The sequence below is a fragment of the Bombus impatiens genome, unplaced genomic scaffold (genome assembly GCF_000188095.3).
Source record: "Bombus impatiens unplaced genomic scaffold, BIMP_2.2 scf_0311, whole genome shotgun sequence".
NCBI classification, from domain to species: Eukaryota; Metazoa; Arthropoda; class Insecta; order Hymenoptera; family Apidae; genus Bombus; species Bombus impatiens.
In genome coordinates, this window is record NT_176730.1 from 343,534 (window position 1) to 363,518 (window position 19,985).

The 19,985-nt window shown below is 34.6% G+C and overlaps 2 protein-coding genes and 1 long non-coding RNA gene across 8 annotated transcripts in view; 2 read left to right on the forward strand and 1 right to left on the reverse strand.

Annotated features, from left to right (window-relative positions):
* Window positions 1-3,279: 3,279 nt before the first annotated feature.
* LOC112212749 lies at window positions 3,280-7,806 on the forward strand. The gene is made up of 2 exons (XR_002946553.2): window positions 3,280-6,663; window positions 7,054-7,806. It is a non-coding gene; the product is annotated as an uncharacterized LOC112212749 (long non-coding RNA).
* A 1,756-nt stretch (window positions 7,807-9,562) lies between these two features.
* On the forward strand, window positions 9,563-11,764 carry LOC100750000 (putative mediator of RNA polymerase II transcription subunit 24). Of its 3 annotated transcripts, none has more exons than XM_003488942.4 (2): window positions 9,563-10,025; window positions 10,874-11,764. In XM_003488942.4, exons 1-2 carry the CDS (start codon window positions 9,910-9,912, stop codon window positions 11,592-11,594), a joined length of 837 nt encoding a protein of 278 aa, XP_003488990.1. In that variant the 5' UTR covers window positions 9,563-9,909; the 3' UTR covers window positions 11,595-11,764. The 3 variants fall into 3 exon arrangements, with proteins under 3 accessions (XP_003488990.1, XP_012240298.1, XP_033176287.1); XM_012384875.3 differs by lacking the exon at window positions 9,563-10,025 and adding an exon at window positions 10,054-10,362; XM_033320396.1 differs by lacking the exon at window positions 9,563-10,025 and adding an exon at window positions 10,388-10,666.
* A 329-nt stretch (window positions 11,765-12,093) lies between these two features.
* LOC100750118 (tyrosine-protein kinase Src64B) overlaps window positions 12,094-19,985 on the reverse strand; it is an 87,461-nt gene continuing 79,569 nt past the window's right edge. For all 4 annotated transcript variants that reach the window (XM_012384874.3, XM_003488944.4, XM_003488943.4 and 1 more), the window contains 4 exons: window positions 19,127-19,337; window positions 18,019-18,272; window positions 16,898-17,608; window positions 12,094-16,630 (listed from right to left, as the gene is read on the reverse strand). In XM_012384874.3, the coding sequence (XP_012240297.1) occupies window positions 16,416-16,630; window positions 16,898-17,608; window positions 18,019-18,272; window positions 19,127-19,337 (1,391 nt within the window). In that variant the 3' untranslated portion in view covers window positions 12,094-16,415. The remainder of the gene's footprint in view (window positions 16,631-16,897; window positions 17,609-18,018; window positions 18,273-19,126; window positions 19,338-19,985) is intronic.

Below are 19,985 nucleotides of genomic sequence, written 5' to 3' on the forward strand. Positions count from 1 at the left end.
ACATCATCATTCTCCTGGACTTTATATTTTACAGAATAGATCAATACAATTCAAAAAAATGTTGGAAAGTTCAATTATCAATAAACGACAATAAACTAGTCCTACAATTGTAAATTGAAACAAATGTTCGACTAATTCGAAAAAAGGTAGTAAATCGATCCTAACCGCAGTGCAACTACACATATCGTAAATCACATTTTCCTCTATCTTGTAAAGACTGAAAAGGTTGTCGTTCCTTGCCTTTAACTCGCAAACGCCTCACACGCGACACGTCTCATTATCAATGATATTTCTTCGTCAATGGAAGTTTTTAATCGCTGTCTAGTAACTCGTAAATTAAAGCACCTATATAGCTAACAGGTTGATTTACGGATCTTAAATGTCGTTTGTCCTTTAGTCCGTTGGACAGACAAACATTAGTCTATCATATGCGTTGACGCGATAAATTGCCGAGCTTTGCCCTAGCCATCTTCTTTCCACCCATTTGGTGTTACGAGGATGATTTACACACTCGAACCGCCCTTTGTAAGCACGTCTATCTTTTCCCTTTCTTCTTCATGGTCGCGAATATTATAGGTAACATAAATATTTCCGGTCCCATTGTAGATCATAATGTATGAGATGGCGATCGATAACATATGTGTAGTTCGACGATATTTGGAATTTCTGAGTTTTCCGTGACTTTGAAGGCGATTTTTGGAATTTCTAGAATTTCTAGATTCTACTTCCTAATCTCTAGCTTTTGGTTTTCATTTCCTATTTTTTTATTTTTAGGCTCATGTCAAGTCATGATAATCTTCGAGTCATTCTACGAATAATATCGTTAATTACAAACATATAATTTTATCATATTAAGAAATAAAATTTATGAAAATTATTATTTCCCCTTTTCTAAAACTATGTTCCAATTCTTTCGTAAATTTCGTAATTTCCCTGTTGAAAAATTGTTAGGATTTTAACAAATAACTTACAATTAGAATTCAGTTTGATGAAATGTATCTTCGTGTAAATTATCTCGCGAACAAAATATTCCTAAATTAGCTACCATTGTAACGTGCATAAATATAGAAATATAAACAGTGCGCCAGTTATTAATTTACTTGCAAACAGCAGGCAAATTTCTTGCAGAAGGATCTTGGATTGCGACCAACTGCTGCGACCACCATGTTTCCCTCGTCAGTTTCAATTATTATCAAGTAGCGTTATCCGATTCCCTGAATGCGAATAAAAGAAGACTCGCGAAAGAATTCGACCAAAGGTCGAGACAATTTTTTATTTTTGCCAGCTTCGAAGTAACGATCGAGTGATTTTGTGGGCGTTTTCTCGAATAAAACGATGTGATCGGTGATGATCGTCTAACTTTATTTAGATCCTTGCGCTTTTACCATCCTTTTTCTTTTTATGAAATGACATAGATGAAGATCACAAAAAAGAGATACGACAGATACAGTCTACTGAATTTTTTAGATTAATGTTACTTTACGATCAAAAAGGAATATCTATTTATTTAAAATTGTCTACAATGTGAAAATATATGTTTTATTCCAAGATCGAATAAAAAGACATTAGCATTGATCGGTAGCATTCGTAAATTTGAAAATTGTCAACTATAAAAATTGGAAAAATGTGTAATGGATAAATAACTTACATCTTTGGATCAAATAAGTTGTCTCTATTTTTACCTATATTTACCTGTATCAAAATTAAAAAAACAACGAAATTGTACTTGTATTATAGTATTTCTCTTTTGTAGTCTTAATTTTTTCTTCGACTCGATACAAATCCGAAAAACTTTCTTTCGCTTTCGGTACGTAAGAAATATATTTCCTTTCAACATCGAAACAAATTGAAGAACATCGACGTTGCTTCATTTTTAACTCTCGACTCGAGGCGAAAGCTTAATTTGTTCGTTCGCCAATTCCCATTTTTCACTCGACTCGCGTTTAAATGCGATGCAAACACGAAACCCTTGCTTTCTACCGTCTAAAGCAGCCCGAACCTACGCTTTGTTTCCAGACAAATGAATCGTTTGTTTGAGCAATTCCTTCGGGCTATTTCGCAAACCGTTAAGCACAGATTCTTGTTCCACAAAAATAGGCTTGCCGCAACATGTTCCACCGCGCGTGGACAATGCTTGAAACATTGTGTAGATCGAATATCCCACCTTTTTAGTGTGTTTCGTATCTCAAACTTCCCCTCCTTACACGATCCCTTTCTTAATTTTCAAACATATTACGTTTCGTTACTTTCCATCGAATTCTCAATCTTAACTTTCTACTTTGTGTTTTAACTTGTTTTTATTTCAAAATAATACTGACGTATATATTTACATATATGTTGGGTATTTCCCTAATTTAAACGTGCTTCCAAATCATCAGAATGAATACAATTGCGAATGGACATTCTTAAACGTTTAGAATCCTTTCGTACGTGGGAAAAATAAAAAATAATAATCTTTGCCTAGCCTTGAGAAATTTATTCCTTAAGATTTAATAAAGCCAACATTTTCGAGATGATAGTTCAAACGAATTTACGCGAAAGGAAATAACGAACACTTTGTTCGATATTCGCAACACTTTTTCCTACTAAATCTTGCTCAAATTTTGATATATAAATACTTTGTTCTTAGAAAAAGAAAATTTGTTAAATTGCATGCTAAATTTCTTCGAAACGAAACCAACGCGTTAAAAGGAGAACGTGCGATTACTTTCTCTATTATTTTGCCTATAACATACGATGTTCATTCGTGTAACAACCTAAGGAATGTGTTACGCAGAAATCGGAATGTACCGCGATCTGATTGTGTCGGAAACTGAAGCGTCGGAAAAATGGTGAGAAGGAGCAAAGTAAGGAGGATAAGTTACGAGATTTATGAGATAAAAGGCGAATCCGCAAAGGAACGACGAAAACGATGTAACCCCCTTTGCAGTTGATGTTCGTGTTAAAAGCGATTCCTCGATGTGACTAACAAGCACCGTACATATTCTACTTATTTCATTTGTGGTGAATATAAATACGCATAGAGACGGCTGAGAAAAGTGTACTATTTTTTGTTTTTCCCTTTTAAGCAAAATTTTCTATCATGTGCGATTAAACGCGAGTTTGAAAACTCATTACTTCGATACGATATGACAAATAATATTATTCGAGTTATTTACCACTTTAGTGATTAGTATGAGATGATAATTGTTATTTTAGAAGAAAATCGGTTTCGTAAGATAATTTCTTTTAATTAGAATTTTAATTGAATTACAATTAGAAAACATTTTTTAATTGACAATTATAATATTTTTTTATTTACTTTTTAACTGTTCTAACAGTTAATAAGCTAATAGATGAAGGGATACATCTGTTCATTAACGTTGGATTTATGAACGATTTCGTGTCAGTGTTAGACGCGGCAAAGTGGTCGTAGTTTATAACATATTTCTGCGGATTGCGAATTTTAAGAGGTATTTTTGTGCAAAACACGTGGCGCCTGGAGATACGTTATCCGTATAAACGTTTATATTCGCAGTGTGCAACAACTGCTAATCTCGGTTCGGAAAATATACAACGAGCGTGGAGTATTTTTCGAACTTTCAACGTTGAAAAGAAACTCGTACCATCAGACCATACACGTGCGTTTCAACTTCATACGATAAACTAAAATTAAAGAAAATTCCCTATTCAGACAGAAGAAAATACTAAGACGAAAGTTGAACGCAGAAGAAGAAGGAAGAAAAAGCGACGTATAAAATAATCTGTGAAAGAAATAAAAATACTTGTTCAAAAAGAAACATATAACGAGATAAACTTAATATTCAATATACACAGGGAACTAGGAGACAAATGTTTACGGCTGCTAAATAATCTAGGAAAGATTAATATATTCTTCGTTTATAGAAAATAAAAAACATACTAGAACGGGAATATAATATATCCATCCAAACCAGATGTCAACACGAGTTTCACGATTTTCACAAGAATATATAAACGAAATGCTTTTAGAGGAGTTCCAGCAAATTATGCGGAAGCAGTCTGGAGAATGTGTCGAAAGTGCGTGTCGTTTCACCGAGAAATCCTTGCGACCAGCTATTTCCGTCCTGGTCGCGGCGGCGTCTCCCCGTGTTCCAACACCCCCACTGAAGTCACGCAACACGTTCCAGCATAAGGGCTCTCATAAATATCATCTGATGCCTTTGGCCGCGGTTGTCGCCATCGCGTGGTGGCCAGTCTCTTTCGTTTTCTAGGTGGGAGCGCATTCGTGCGATGGAAACGCGCCATTAAGCTGATTGGATTATTAGAAGGTGAAGAAATGGATTAATCATTGGCATGTATCGCATAACATTCACGGTTCGACCAATGAAAATTATCAGAGAATTGTTAAAAGTGGAATTTGGCTCGATATTCTGGCATTATCGACCAACCTTTTCTTTAAGCATTTTGACATATAGGTGTCCTCTTACAATGTTGTTGGTTTAAAAGAGAGATTATGACAGTCACTTGACATATTTAATGTTACTAAAATATGACTGCTCTTCTTGCAGCAGCTCGTCTCACCAGAAATATCTTTAGTTTCCTAACTGTAAATATATATAACCTTGTGAAAAATTTGAAAATATATGAGATGTGTGTAACATATAAAATACACAAGATAATGAGAGTAATTATATATGAAAAAAAATATCTCTGATTTTAAGTGTAAAACAAATCTAGAGAAGATGAAAATATTTGTTAGAAAAGAAGGTTCGACAAATAGATACCACGAAAGCCACACACTAGTTATAACCTAATATGATCGCTTAACAAACCTAGAAATTACCTAAACTCGCTCTATCGACCACCATTAGCCCCATCTCGTTTACTCGATCGGTAATATTAGATACTTGCATACAATGTAATCCCACAAATAGTGCAATCGTTGGTTCGTGTACCAGATGAAGATAAGAAAATTACCTATTGGCAATTGATCAATGTTGAACTTTCCCTTGTTTTATCCTAATTTGGAACTATTTCCATGAAGTTTTCTATTCCAATTTTACGAAATTCCAATATAGTACGAATACAATACGATAGGTGGAAGAATGATGCATGAAATGAACAGGATTTTGTAACTTAATAAACAAAGTAAATTGGGGTTTTAATCTTAATTTATGTTCTAGATTCTAGAAGATCACGAGTTTTATAATTGTATATTGATAGTGCTATGTATATGACGAATTAAGTGTTGAGTATTTTACGTATCTGGGTCAGAAGAGAATACGTAATAAGGAAAAACAACTCGTTTTAGAATTTCTACAAATGTCCTTCGATGTGATAATCGATAGTCTTATAGATATTAATACGATGTATGTAAACGGATCTTGAGGTATCTCGTATTATTTATAATTTTGGAATAGCGATGAAAAATAATAAATTGAGATATTTAATATTATCTTGAGACCTACTAGCGCAAGTGAATCTATCAGAATCAGAAGAACTGATCAATTTTCATATTATTTTAAATAATTAGAACTTGAGAATGATTATATCAATTGTTAATAATACCAATTCTTTATAAATGATTATAACTTTATCCTGTAGTAAGATACGCGGGAACAAATTCCTTTCTTAATTTCACTTTGAAAATAGAAGTAGTCGACACAAATTAGACACATCAAGGAGAAAATCTATATATCGTGTAAATAACAAACCTATCCTACAAACTCAGAAGCAAAATACTACATAAATTAGGAATTCTTAAACACAACCTATCTTATGTTTTTCTATGGAATATATAGCCTGGGATACATATATATAGACAGATAGATATACATATATATATAGATGGTAGAATACAATGTAAATATAAATATTTTTTTCACCATCTTCCAAATATACAGCAAGTTTAATTTTAAGAATCCACAACTCTTATATAAACATAAGAACACACGATTTAAAAATCTATTGCTCTACAGATACTTCATAAAATTCTCTTTTATAGGCGTACATTTATTTCAAAACATTCCCAATCTTTTAAGAAAATCCTTTTTTATCCTTCTGCTACTTACATCATTTTTACCATTCCACTTACTATTGCTCAATTACCAAAAACGAAGCTATACGATAGTTGGTAAAATACGTTCGGCAAATTTTTGGTCGAACGACATATGGGGAATTAAGTTCCGCTACGTTCGATCACTTTATAAATACTCGACGGAAACAGATGTCGACGACAAGTGGAAACGACACTGGCCGCGTACAATGTATCAAGCCGGTGTCAAACTGACGTTCGTGCGCTCGCTCGCGCTTTGAAACCAACGCGCGCCATTTCGTTGTGATAGCGAGGCATCGAGCTGGATCTGTCAGTAATTGCCTCGAGTCGTGAACCGTTATTGTCAGGCAAACGTTCCAGCGATCGTAAAGATCATTCGGTAGGCGATCTTGAAATATAAATTTACCGACGTGGAGAACGCGTTCGCCGCGTGCCACAGTGCCACGCCACGGTCTTTTCTAACCCGTGTGCAAATCCGCAGGAAGTGAACGCGGTCGCGAGACGTGGGTGTAGTGTACTGTGTATATGTACGTGTGGCCACCGTTTGGCATCGTACCAACCCGCGTTTCTGGTCTCTTAAGCAAGAAAACGAGACGATACGGAGAACAGGATACGCTTTCGAACGATCTTACCAAGCTTTTTAATTGGTAAAATTAATATCTTTCGGCGATTTCATTTTTTTCTTTTTTTTTTTTGGAAATAGGCAACTTGGTAGAATGAACGAAGATGATTGAAATGGATAAAAGAAATTCTGTTTTTGGGAAAATGTGATTGGTGTGATTGGGGTTAGATTATGCGCTTATTTGACAAAGATCATATTTCTATCTCTCTATTTCGAAGATTCTTAAGATTCCTAGGACTTCTATATCTTATTTTCTTAATTTTAGGTAAGTTCCTCTCTTATTTAACTTTTATCATAACTTCCTCTTCAAATTCTATTAATTCTTACATAATTGTGAAATTCGTACATGGTTTCGTTTGTGTGTCTGTGCAGGTAAAATTGTATCATTTTCCTTAATTCCTTTCTACTTTTTCAGCATTACGAAAGAGGATTACTTAATCTGAAGAAGAAAAATGGCGTTCCAGTTTCTAAGGACGGACGAACAAACTGAACGAACAGAGATATATGAGAATATGGTTGAATGGATTCAACGATAGCTTCTGTTGTTTCAACCTGACGAATCCCGTGGCTCTTGAGTGCTTTTCGGCACGAGGAATTCGTAAATATTTCGCTCATATGCTAAAATAAAGCGCCTCGTAGAGTGTGTCAGGTCTTGTAAGCCTCGTTCGCTTATTCATCGGTTGTTATATTGAAAATCGAGATCTCCGATAAAATAACTTTCACCAGTTGATATATTTATCATTTTCTTATACATGCTAAAACTGCTGGGGTAAACAAAGTGACTAATTCATAATATTTCATCGAAAGTTTATAAATTGGCAGTGGTGAATTTTTGGAAATTTGAATAATATTTTTAGTAAAATATATCAATAAGAACTTATTTTTCATTTTACAAAATTTACGTGATATGCAAATGATTCTAATATTAAAATACACAAAATATCTTAACAGATTCGTTACTATATGTTCGTGACGTAGTTTATTGACATACATACGGTGAAAATGTTTACACTTGTATCACATAATAATGTTATACTTTAATTTCACGGTTCTCTAACGTATGTTTCATGTTTTAATCAAGCCTCATAGTCAAACAAGATAATCATATCCATCACTCATACGTAAGAAACAGCTATGTATACGATTCAATAAAATTCTTACAAAAGTTTCAACTGTTCTACTTCGTTCCATAAATCTGTCCTGATATACTATCCTTCAATAAATAAACTATATTTTTACACCCGCACTCGCAGAAGTAGAAAAATAAAAAATACAAACACAAATACATGTGGGAAACATGAAAATATCCTACCGGTGTGGAACTATTTTAACATTGTTTAAAATTCGCGTGAAAACAAAAAAAAAAAAAAAAAAAAAGTGCGGTACGTGAGATACGATAAGAAATATTTCCATAAATTACAACGATAAATTGCTCTTGGTTCTATTTTATCTGGAGATTTGCACAACGAGTCACGAGTACACGCGACCGTTCTATGTACGAAGACTTGGAGTTGGAAGCAAGAGAACAGATTAAACCTATCACATTTCACGATATTGTGTTCTAACCGAGACTTAGATCGATCCCCAGGAGGCTTTTCAAACTTCCACGGAAATCACGACATCCTTTTAATGGCGCAAAGATACGTTTGATCGATATTACGACCTGTATTTTCGTTCTACTTAAATCTTGGCAACTTATGCAGCGGCCATAAATGCAATGCAAGAGATCTGTCAAAGGAGAACCGCACGCGATTCGACTATATTCTATTTGTTACATTACTAGAATATTGTATTTACGCTTATAAATAGGCCTCTCAAAATATAAACTGATATAAACTTCACTACCTATTAATTTCTTAATTTCTTAAGTACGCGGTTAACAATATAAAATGATTTAAAATAAGAAAAAATAAATACGATGAAAATAATATAGGTAATCATAAACTTTAATGTAAATTTAATAAACAGCATTTGAAATATCGTCACTTTTCTGAGCTTTTTAATTTGTAGAGTTGATCAATGTAACTTCCGAAGGGTCAAATCCCAAACGAATTCGAGCAAATACAATGTATTTGCATTTCAATAACAACTAGTACACTGATATAAAACTCGTGTTTAACAGGAAGTATAAAATACTGAATATTATAAACATTGGATCTATTGACTTTTCATGTATAGTTATCTAAATGTAAAAGTAAACGTCCATGTTATCAAAGATATTGAAAAAAATCTGATTATTAGTTAGTTTGACTAGTTCTAGTGTAAATATTATGAAGTTGAATGTATTATTAAATTAATACATATGAAATATTATTTTACTAATAAGAAGTTAGTTTCTTTCAAATTCTTTCAAACATCACACATTTAATCAAAGTAGTATCGACGTGAAACAATGCACTTTCCTAGCGATGTAAGAGTTATCAATATCAGAAATAAAAAATTCTATATGTGAAATGGTGGTGTTATTTTAACCTGTCATCATAACCATATTTATGTATATCCTTACATATATATATTTCCAGAAACTTTCATCATAATTTTTTCAAAATTCACACTCATATGTCTAAGAAAATCATACGACTAATTTAATCATTCATTGTGACCAATAATGACATTTTTTTAAATTTTTAATTATAAATATGACAGATGGAACAAAATTTAATAGATGATATTAGGTTTCAAAGAAACGATATTTCATATGCAACTAAATGTATCAAAATATCGTAGCATTATCTTAATATTTATACATCACGGAATTAATAAATTATTAATCTCATAATTACTCACCACCCACTTATTTCGACCACCAGTTAGACGATGCGTTAAATATAATCATTATCTCGGATGTCTGATTCAAACATGGACGTAAGTTTCGAAAGTTTAAATGGCGTTGGGCGCGTAGCGAGAATACAGTTGGAACGCCATCTGGAATCGTTGCTTCCGGTATTGAGCAGCAGTAGAATGGCAGTTGCGCGCAAAAGTCTGTTTATTTACGTGCTGTCGATGATTAATTGATCGCGAAATCGCGTCTACAAGCGATATCCGATGAGTGAGTTCAATCGAAACGAAAACGAGATGGTGTAGAGGTGAAAACATAATTAAACAGATTCGCAGAATATAAAAGAAAGAAAACGCTAGTGAATGTCGTGACTGTGGAATTCAGCCTATCGTCATCGTTCTAACCTATTTCACGAAACATCGTATTCTTCATTCTGGAATTTTCTGACGCGCTGTCAACGTTTGTTTGCCAACAGTGGTTCGGCATGATGCCATGTTCCCGCAAACGCTGAGCACGGAACCGTGCAAAATTGTTACCATGGCTGACGAAGTACTGCCGGCGAGTTTAGAAAAGCTCGAAATTGATCGTCTCTCATCGAGCTGTCCTCAGTAAGCATTTACCGCCAGAAAGCTCATTTAAAGCGCCTGCTCCTCGCAACTGTCCTATTCCAGTGCCTCGAACATTCTGAATTCTATCGTGTGCGCTCGTTCGATGTATCGGTTCGTTGCGGTTTTGCGACTCAATCCATTTTCAACGCGCGGTCAAGGTCTTCGGTTGAAACCTTACCTCGTTTCAAGAGTTACGCGACAATTTCTTGTTTACCCATCGTATGCGTGCATCTTGGTGATTTGATTTATTAATGATGCAAGCACTCGTGAACACGCATTTTAATGATCGTTACTTCTTGTACTCGATGCTGCGAAATAATAACATCGACTACGATCCGTAAGCAAATGTTTACACATATTTCGAGCAAGTTAAAGGGCCTCCACACAGAGTCATCTACATTTACGAAATATTGCTCCTTGTTAATTTACGCGTTAATACGATAAAGGAAACGAAAATAGAATACAAGTGAAGTGCAATGATTGATGTTCGTCAAAATGTGATAACGTGGATTTATTAAATCTTAAATATAATTTCATTCAATTAGTGCCCCATTTTATCGTGGCTTCGACATGAATTCACGTAGTTGGATGCTATTGCATAAGCGACCGAGTATTAAACGTTTACCAATATCCGATTCAAGGTTACGTGGCAAGAATGATGAATCATCGCGAGATGATTTTAAATCATCATATAGTTAATGTTTTTGTAATGTTTTCAAATCTCTTTCTCGACAAGATTTTATTGAATTTTATTTACGATATACGAATGTTGAAAGGATTATGCGTTCCCAATAATTATTTTTATTCGTCGTGATGTTAATTATCAACACTGCTTTCTATTGTTTCAGTATTACACCCACTGACAAAGCGAAGCCGTCAAATCCATTTAGAACAACAAGTAAAATCGTCAGTTCTGATTGCAGTCATTTATTTCGAAAACGATTGATACCTGTCAAGCCAACATTAACCACAAACAGTCCCAGAGGCGTTAAAAGCACAACGAATTTTAAACCATCAAAAAATGAAAGAGTACTTGATAAAAATAAGAAAAACTCAATAATCAAAGAGGCTGTATTAAAATTAAATAATATTGGCACTAATTGTCTTAGTGATAATGTAGCAAATACATTGATTAAAGAAACATGTAAATTTAATATTTCTGGTAAGAACTCAAAGATTTTTGGCCATGGTACGGTCACAAAGGACTTTAAAACACTAAATATTAGTGAAGATTCTAGACAAGCTAAAGACGATACCAGCATTCAAGATAATTATCAAGCTAATAGTTTCCAACGTGCACGTAGTAATACGATGCCAAGCTTAAAAAGAGGGCCTGGGCCAGGTGGAGGCAATAACAATAATAATAATATTAACAATAATAATAATAATAGTCAATCAGAAGCTGCTGGCTCAACTGGTCAACCTTCAAGTTCAAATACATGTTCAGTACAAGCACGAATATCTCCACCTTCATGCGATGTCACTATTGACGAGCTTGCCAGCTACTTCGAGGAGTTTGTTCATATTCCAAAGAAGATGTCGCACATGGCAGAAATGATGTATATTTAATTATAATATATTGAATTGTAACAGACAGATTTCTTATACGGTTTTTCAATGACTAGCATGCAATACAATGTTTATGCATGATTACAAGTCTAAATACTGTATGTTTGCTACAAATCCAATTTAATTTGGTACCTAAATTATATATAATATACAATAAAACAAAAATAAAAAAAAATCTGTGTTTTTGTAGAGGATCACATTTAAATATTGTTTTTTTTTTTTTTTTTTGTAAAAATGGTAAAAGAGAACAAAGATGATAATGTATTCATTTTAAAAAGCCATTTGTGTCAAACTATTTCATTTAGTTCAATAAAAAGATTTTAATGTGTTTGTTTTTTAAATTTTTGTATTATGAAATGAAACATTGGTACTAGAATAAATTCCTTGCAACTAACGTATTGTATTATTAAAACTCCCAACTTACTTGCGCGTTTATTAATGAAAGAATAATAATGCGTTATATGGATAAAATATATGAATATCACTTGACACTCATCTGTTAATATGATACATAATATATTTATCTGCATAGGCTTATGGTACTTAATACAATGATACAAAGTAACCATTAAATTACTTAATGATAATAAGCTTTGGTACGTAAACAATGACGATATATTGATCCATTTTTACTTTAGGTACGAGTGAACCATGTTGACGCGCGGTGTGTATGATCTTGACGAAAGCCTAAATGCATTAAAAAATATCCATCTATTTGGTGTGACGACTGTTTCATTTTTTAACATTTATAAATGGTTATTAAGCAATTTCTGACACGTTAATTTCGTTGGTGGCCCCGCGCAATACTCAAACTCTGTATCAAAAAACATGAGGTTCGTCACTATATCACAGATTTATTAAAATTTCATTTGAACGGAGCCACAACGAAACAAATTTTCAAAAGTAGGCAAGTCAAACCGAACAAGAAGGATTTACTTCATATTTTACGAATTATAGAAAGAATGAAACTATCTTTTCATGGAAACTTGTCTCCAAGCCGAGAGACGCAGTGTTCGAAAAAAGAAATTCGAAATAATACAAAAAGGAAACTATATGGAACCATAGTACGTATTATAATCCATACTTAAAAGATATGCTAAAGCTGTCACACGATTTTACTAATTGTAAGCAGTAAAAATACTTATTCAATAAGAGTAATAAAAATAGAACTAGCGTTATGAGTTGCTACTTTGATAATTATGACGACGAATATTTATAGGCTATAGACAAAAAATTTAACTCGAAGATCGAAATACTTCAATTCGGGAGCCTTAATATAAAGCCTATATATTTATTCGTGGCAACGAATGGTGGAAAAAACGTTAAAGGATCGATAGCCTTACATAAACCAACTAGCATATTGAGTATACATACTTTGCTTTGAACTACCGAAAGCACAACGATGATAGAGCATTATTGCATTCGTGATAGCTCCATTAAAGACTGGAACATCTATACGTTACAATCAAGTTGAAACACGCAGCGTCTCCCGACCAGAATTCGATTTCAATGCATCGTGAAATACGTCGATGTAAATTTTTTGCTTGTTTTCGTTTTATTTAAAAATCCTTTGAAATTTATTATTTCAAATACAATAGAAAGGATATATACCTATATCTGCTCGAATCTCTAATTTGAATATGGACAAACAAGTATAAAATCGAGATCGTTTTTTAATTATTATATATATGTATATAAATTACCAAATTTATTCTCGTGTAACAATCTCGTAAGAAAGATTGAAATTTCAATTACATATGATTCGATATCGTCGTGAAAAATTAGATCGAGCATATATAGTCGTCAAATACAAATTCAAATGCAGTTGATCTGTTCCTTTTGTCTAAACAATATCAGTCTCTAGATCCAGTGGAAAGGCCACATGATGCCCTTACCAGTATTTAACATTTAAATATACTACTCTCTTCGTCTTGCTCGGATAAAATGATGTACATGCGACAGTGTTGACATTCAAGATAGAGAAAATCAAATACATTACTTTCTATATATGATGGACATTATTTGCCACCGATTCTCGACGAATCGAATTCGTGCATGATTGTATTTCAATATGAATTCTACCAACTATGGCGACAACATGATCGTTAGCGAAAAATCTTGAGTGACCATTCTCCGTGAGAAACACAACATTTTGATCGGTATAAAACGCTCATAGAAAAAGTTTGTTGGACGTAATACAGCTACATTTCTAACACTACGTAAACATGATGCTTTTTCACGTGCATTCACCGCATCATACTATCATAGAATAAATTAGTCAACTCACACAACAAAAGTATGTAGTGTTTGCCTCGCTAATTATAGTAAAAAACATTATATTTATTGGTATACTATGTAATTGTGGCAATATAATGTCGAGTTCGCGACGAGTCCCGGTAAACTTAAGCCACAAAAGTATTCCACATTCGAATCGATATATCAATTGTATCGATATCTATTTGGAATCATTCGTATTATAGTTTGTTACTAGACAACAAACACTGGTTTGTCAGACGTTGGTGCGTCCGTTTCATGAAAACGTTCGTTTCGTTGAAACGACACGATTTTCTTTCTGTTGAGCAATAGTTACGGGCCGTACAAGAAGCATGACATTTTATTGCTCATCTCTTAATATTTTCACGGCAAAATGCGCGTGAAAAAAATACCACACATTCATAGTTGTAACAATTCACTACACTCACGTACATAGTCGTCTTATCATCGCTCGCACTTTCGTACTTATATTCTATCATCTTTTCTCTCTCTCTCTCTCTCTCTCTCTCAGCTTTTATCCCATTCATTCGTTTAATATTTTTTTCTTGTTCTTATTCGTTTAAATGTTTTATATATTTAAAGTGTCATAATGGCTCACCTTGCTTATCGTGACATAGTTCAATGTACGCCTAGGGACTTATACGTCTAACGATACGTTCCGCGGAGGACGACCATGACGAGACAACGATATACGTCCTCGGGATCGAAACCCTTTCTTATCCGAGAAATATTCTTATACAACGAAATTACGAAAAAAGACGAGGATCTGTCGGTGTTTCACATCCCGAGGAGATTTACAACTACCTTCATGGGCCTATCGCCTAAACTCTACCCTAACTTGTCGTTTGTATGTTTAGTAGAAAATTTACAATTTTTTTTTTCAAACACTTTGTACGAGCAACATCGATGACTTAATTTTTACCTTCAAGTAGTATCTCTAGTATTTTTTATTTTATTTTATTTTTTTCTCTCGATAGGTTCACGTAGTTTCAAAAAAAGTTTGTCACTTCTCGTGGCGACGTGCATTTATATAACGTACTTACATATGTTTGTTTCTGTTATTAGTAACTTCTTCTTACTCGCGTCTTAACGAATTTGAAAAAAGAGGTCTAAATTAATACAATGACGAGACATATTCAGATGTAGGTACATTATCGACTCGCCGTAGAGAACAGATAGCTCTTGGCTTTCCTTTACAGATTGTGATCACAGTAAAAAATAATAATATATATATATATATTTATATATGTATATGTATATGTATATTCGTCGGAGAAACGAACGTGTGCTTTCGAATCGTATATTTGGAATACACTGTTCACAGAACAAAAATACACACATCGAAAAAGTTTTTCTCGTTTACGTATAAAACGTACTTAATCTCTCGTATAAAATATTGTCCTACTCGACGTATCGTTCGAAATCAAACGAAAAACTTTGCATATCCTAATTTAATATATTAATAGAATGATTGTATTTTAATACAGGCTTGTGCATTCAATAATTGATGCACAATCTGTGCACTTGGATTCGCAAGGAGTGAATCTAAAAGAAAAAAACAAGATCTGAATTTTAGGAAAAGTCAGTCGCGATTGATTCGAGATCAATGAAGAAGCAATCGCGCAGATTACATAGATGTCGCAACACTTCTGTTTATCTGCGTCGTAATCATACATTGACGGATTAATATAATCGATTACATTGTCTACCATTTAAAATTCTACTTTTTAGTTCTCAACTGTTTCCGTTCTACCGTCTAAACATTATCTTTTTTTTTTTTTAATAATAAGATACCTTTGTCAAATATTTTTAATATACTCTCCAAATTGTGAAAATGCTTAATAAATAGCTCAAACGTTGAACGATTTCGTTTTAGATTCTATAATATATATCGAATACGTAGCGGGTAGAGAGATTCTATACTCTTATCTTCAGTCGCAACGTTTTGGCTCGTTATTAGTCGGCAGTTATCCACGATTGGTCACAAAAGTTTAAAGTCTCATCGATACACAGTACGAGCAAGACTCAGTTTCATTTTTTCGTTTCTCAGTTCCATGGCACACAAGATCATTGTTCTTGATCATGCTTCCTCGATGACTCTCAATTTTCGTAAAGATAACGAAAGAACACTTCGTAAATTATCCACGATTATCGCAGAATTTTCTTTTCCTTTTCTTCTACGTCTCTTTGTTTCTTCTTTCTTTTTTTTTGGCAGCATTTAACAACCATTGCTTCGAAAAATCTGGTAACGTTTACAAAATTCTTCGCCATCAAGAGACAGCTTATAAATAGTTCCTGTACCATTCTGTACTTTCGGTAATTCTCCTTTTTTTCCAAGTTTCCTTCTTTTTTAGAATTCATTGTTCCTGTTCGCGCAGATAATATCTCTGCAGATTTTTTAATATAAAAAAGGACACGGTAAACAGAGTCTTCAGACGTATTGCTAGAGATCTAGCAATAAATACCATAAAACTCCATGGCACAGTTAATGTGCGCTGGATGGAAATGACCGTGCGGTACCAGGTGACTCTGCATGTGAGCTGTGTATCAGTCAGTTGGTGGTTCTAGATAGGGTATTTCGCTAGTGACGTTGAATGACTCGAAATAGTGATTAAGGAACTCGAACGTGGGTCGCTTCTCGGGGCTAGCATCCCAGCATTGTAACATTAATCGGTAAATGCTGTCCGGCAGCGGGTGATTCAATGGTTTAGGCATCCGATAGCCTTTATTGATCTGATCGATTACTTCGCGACCCTGCATACCTGTAAAATGAAACGAACGATCGAAGAAATAGCAATAATTATTTTCTATATTTTTAATTGTTCGATAAATTTAATTTATACAAACGTCGACTATTATGTAAGGACCATATCAATGAGAAGATATCAAACAATTACAATCTTGAACGCAAGTTAATAAATAGTGAATTAAAAACACAGAATTGCAGAAAATTAATGAAATTACAAAAAGAAGAATAAAACACAATTAAAAGTTAATGAATTAGAGTAAACGGTATTATTGAAGCTTACCAGGATAAGGAACTTGGCCATAAGTGAAGAGCTCCATCAGCAGCACGCCATAAGACCAAACATCGCTTTTGATGCTAAATCTGCCATAGACAATGGCCTCGGGAGCAGTCCACCTAACAGGGAATCTACTTCCCTGTTTAGGACAGTATTCGTCATCCTCGATCGCCCTGGCGAGACCAAAGTCGCAAATTTTTGCTTTATTCTTCTCGCCTATCAGGACGTTCCTCGCAGCAAGGTCTCTGTGTATCAATTGCTTGCTCTCGAGATGTTCCATACCGGATGCCACTTGTGCAGCAATGTAAATCAGATCCTCGAACTGCATGTATTTGCCGTCACCTGTCCTGAGAAAGTCCAACAAGCTGCCATTGCACATGTATTCTTGCACGATATAAATCGGTTCTTCCTTCGAACAGATCGCGTACAACGCGACTAGATGTCTATGTCGGAACTGTTTCATGATAGCCGCCTCTTGGAGGAACGCCTCCGTAGACATGGTCCCTGGTCGCAACGTCTTCACAGCCACTTCGATTTTATTCCTCCATTTACCGTAGTATACCTCGCCGAAATTGCCGTGGCCTAATTTCCGTATCAGCTGTATCTCGTTCCTATTGATCTCCCACTTGTCTCGTAACTCGGGCCCGAGATCCCACATGTCCGGCTGCGGTTTTGGACAGGGCTTCGAAAGCACATGACACAGACCCAATGCATTCTCTGCAACAGTCACAGTTCGCAAAGTTACAGAGGAATTCCAACGAAATTGTTGTTGCAGGGAACACAGTGTACAGGTTGATGTGGTTTGAAAAAAAATACCGTCCAAAAGTTTCAAATCGTATGCGTCACTTTAGAATTCTATATGCTGTAGGAAACATTTTAATAAGACAAATAGAAGAAGATTACTTGTTAGTTACAGCGAACAAAAGTGGTTCTAAATCTTCGACCGGTGACGTAGCTTATGTTGTACGAAATAACGTCTTAAGGCAAAACTACCATATTTTAAGAGCAGAATACATATGTAAATGGCGCAAGAATTATATTTTTACGATCATATATTTTTCGTAAAGAATAGAGACAGTAAAGGGGGAGAGATTAAAATAAATCACTAAAGATTCAATACAACTTACTGCTGTACGCCATAACAAGGGCGGGTAGGGTCGGGAATGTCTGGTTGGTAGCGATAAAGAATCCTCCATTGTCGAGCGGCTTAATTTTATAGTGTTTTACATGATGACCCCTTCCCTCCTCCCAATCCTTCACGGATAAACTGTATCCTCGTGGATTGTGCTCGCTGGGTCTCACCAAGAACGTTCCCCGAGGGTTTTCATCCACCAGAAGAAGCTTTCCAGCTTCTTTACGGGAGACATTCTCGAAAAACCAACTGCAGATGGAGAAAAGAAACAGAAAGGAACAGTGTCCAAGGTTTATAAATTTCAAACTTTCTCGATGATTAGATGACACGTTCGTTTGCTTCTTCCAATTCTTTTAATTTAATTTTATCGGTACGCCGCGCTTTGTTCCGATTATTCGTGAGCGTTTCGGTTCGCTTTTTCAGGACAGACCTGCGAACGAAGGTTCCGTGTCCTGATGGCGCTATATCTATACGTATCCTCGCTGTGTCTATGAAAACGACGCAACAAAGCGCAACGTACTAATAAAAAGACGAGTGAAGAAACACGGACGTAGCGGCGGAAAAATAAAACTTTAAAATTGCTACTTGCGTATGCGAGTTTTTCTGATCTTTTTATTAGACATCTTTTATCAGTCTATTTATCATTTTTATCTATCTTTTGCTAGTCTATCGCAAGATATACAGGGTCATTGGTAACTGGAGGTACAAGCGGGAAGGGGGTGATTCTACGCGAAAAAAGAAGTCGAAAATATAGAATAAAAAAATTTTTTTTTTACATTTTTTTAAAAATCTACAGTGAGATCCGTTATAACGAGACGTGATATTTTATCCTATATTTTCGACTTCTTTTTTCGCGTAGAATCACCCCCTTTCCGCTTGTACCACCAATTACAAACCACCCTGTATGCTATATCTGCTCATTGGTTTTGCAAATGATAATTCAACTTTGTAAAATTATACTATCTTGCCTTTACTCGTTAAACTTTCCTTTGTCCGCAACTATATGACAACGTCGAAGATCGTTAAAAGAAAATTCGTAACGAAGGAAAGCAAGTCGAATGTATTATATAAACTGCTAATTGGAAAATGGAAGGAAGACTCACTCTTCGCTCTCGACCGAACGTTCCACGGCCACAAAGTTCCACGGGATGAGACCTTCTTGCAAAGTTGTCAAGTGTAAAACTTTCCACCAGTCGGGCTCGGAATCGTCCAATACTTCCATCCGGTCTCCCTTTACGAAACTGACATCGGTGCTCTCGCGCGCGGTGTAATTGTACAGGGCCACCACGATCTTGTTCGACCTTTGCGAATGCGCTGTTTCCAGAACAAATCAACGTAGAATGACGTACACGTGGAAATACGAACTATTTAAGGAATCGAATCCAAATTTTCGTGAATGAATTATATTGATATTGCGCAGATTATTGGCGATTGCAATTGCAATTGACAGAGTATCGATCGACGAGATTAGCACGCGTCGATGAAATACTGCGGTCGTCGATTCATATAGAGTTATCGTTCGCAAACAAACTATCGTTGAACGTTAACGACGAAAATATTGAAATTTCGAATTTTAACGATTATTCGTCATATACATGTAAATATTGAAAATTGAATAGTTTCTCAATATGAATGGACAAATTTTTTGAAAAGACATTCATAGGACAAAGTGATGAATTAAGTATAGAAGTTAATTACATAATTACATATGGTCTTTTTTTTTACATTTTGCTTCTTTTTGCTAATTCAAAGCTACATTCCTGTGAATTTACTATTAAATGCACAAATAAATTAGAAGATATTAATTACAAACATTTGTTGTTCACAATAATATCATTTTAGAAATAAATTAATATTTTTGAGCAGTTGTACGAGTCCTTTTTATATACATAAATTAGCAATAATAGAATGTTTCAGTAATATTAGTTGCCATTATAATATATAAACTATATTCCTATGGAA